General features: G+C 56.5%; 1 protein-coding gene across 1 annotated transcript; it reads right to left on the bottom strand.

The window, feature by feature from the left end:
- Window positions 1-782: 782 nt before the first annotated feature.
- J7T54_005023 (WD40 repeat-like protein) lies at window positions 783-963 on the bottom strand (the record flags this gene model as incomplete). The annotated part of the gene is made up of 1 exon (XM_051510712.1): window positions 783-963. A coding segment is annotated over one exon (181 nt), but the record flags the coding sequence as incomplete, so codon positions are not given.
- Window positions 964-1,171: the final 208 nt, after the last annotated feature.

Here is a 1,171-nt window from a genome sequence, read left to right on the forward strand (position 1 = left end):
GTGCAAATAACACAGCTGTGACCCGGCCGGTATTATCAAACCGGATACGATTCCAGAAGCCTTCTGCCTTAAGTTCATTGGCGAGGGCGTGAATAGTGCTTTCGCCCTTCTGTGAGTCTCGCTTTTGCTGAGCGATATAGTTATACACGTCTTGCTGCGTTGCCTGAGTAGTTGAGTGCTCGCGAAGGTAGGTTCTGATGTCCCTCGGCGCTACCCTAGCGTTCGTGAGGTTTGCAATGGTTGATACATCGGTATCACACGTCCGGCGATGCACTGGATGAGCGCTTATATCCACGCTCAGGTCATGATTGTGGTGACCAAATTCGACACCGGGGCGATGCGCAAGGCGCCACACTGACTTATCGAGAGCTTCCCTTGCGAGCACTGAGAAGCGGCAGCCTGTGCGCTTTGATGTAGTTGATCGCTGGCGCGGAGTCGATAAATCAGGCCGGGCCCCGGCTCGATCACAGCCAAATGGCACGATTCGCCGGCCTGTCCGCTGCCCAAGAATTCAAAGCCGCGACCAGCGCTTCTCGGGAGCGATAATCGCCTTTAGGAGGGAGCTCATGGAGCAGAGACTCGCCTGACATTATGCTCGTAGTCGTGGCGATAAAGCACTCAGAGGTTCGTGAATAAATGCGTGTAGAGGCTCTATGTGAAGACACCGCCATGGTCCTTCTGTGGACGATCCGCCTCTTTGCCGGTGTACTTAATTGGGCGCGGTCGCTGGATTTGTGGGGCAGCTCACATAATGAATCTTATTTGCGCGCCCGGGCGCGCACCTATCGGCGGCCCTTGAGCGTCGCCGTGCAGACGCCCGTCCTCGGATCCCAGAGCTTGACGGTCTTGTCGTTGGAGCCGGACGCGAGCCGCTGCGAGTCGGGCGAGAAGGCCACGGAGCTGATGCAGCGGCCGTGGCCCTCGAGCGTTATAGCCTCAGGCCAGATGTTGGTCAGTGAGTTGCTAGGTGTGAGGTTTAGCCGAACGGTCCTCTCACCGACTGTAAAAAAATTGCTACTAAGACAAGGCACACCCCTCAGGGGTGCCTCTAATGTCCAGTACGAAAACAAAGCGCGTCTAGTACTCGTGCCGCGCCCCACCTCTCATAAGGTGGTGCTGGACACCACAACGGCCAGATCACCACAACGGCCACTTTGAAGCAGATCACGAT

The sequence above is a fragment of the Emericellopsis cladophorae genome (genome assembly GCF_022114955.1).
Source record: "Emericellopsis cladophorae strain MUM 19.33 chromosome Unknown NODE_197_length_4006_cov_34_732247, whole genome shotgun sequence".
NCBI classification, from domain to species: Eukaryota; Fungi; Ascomycota; class Sordariomycetes; order Hypocreales; family Bionectriaceae; genus Emericellopsis; species Emericellopsis cladophorae.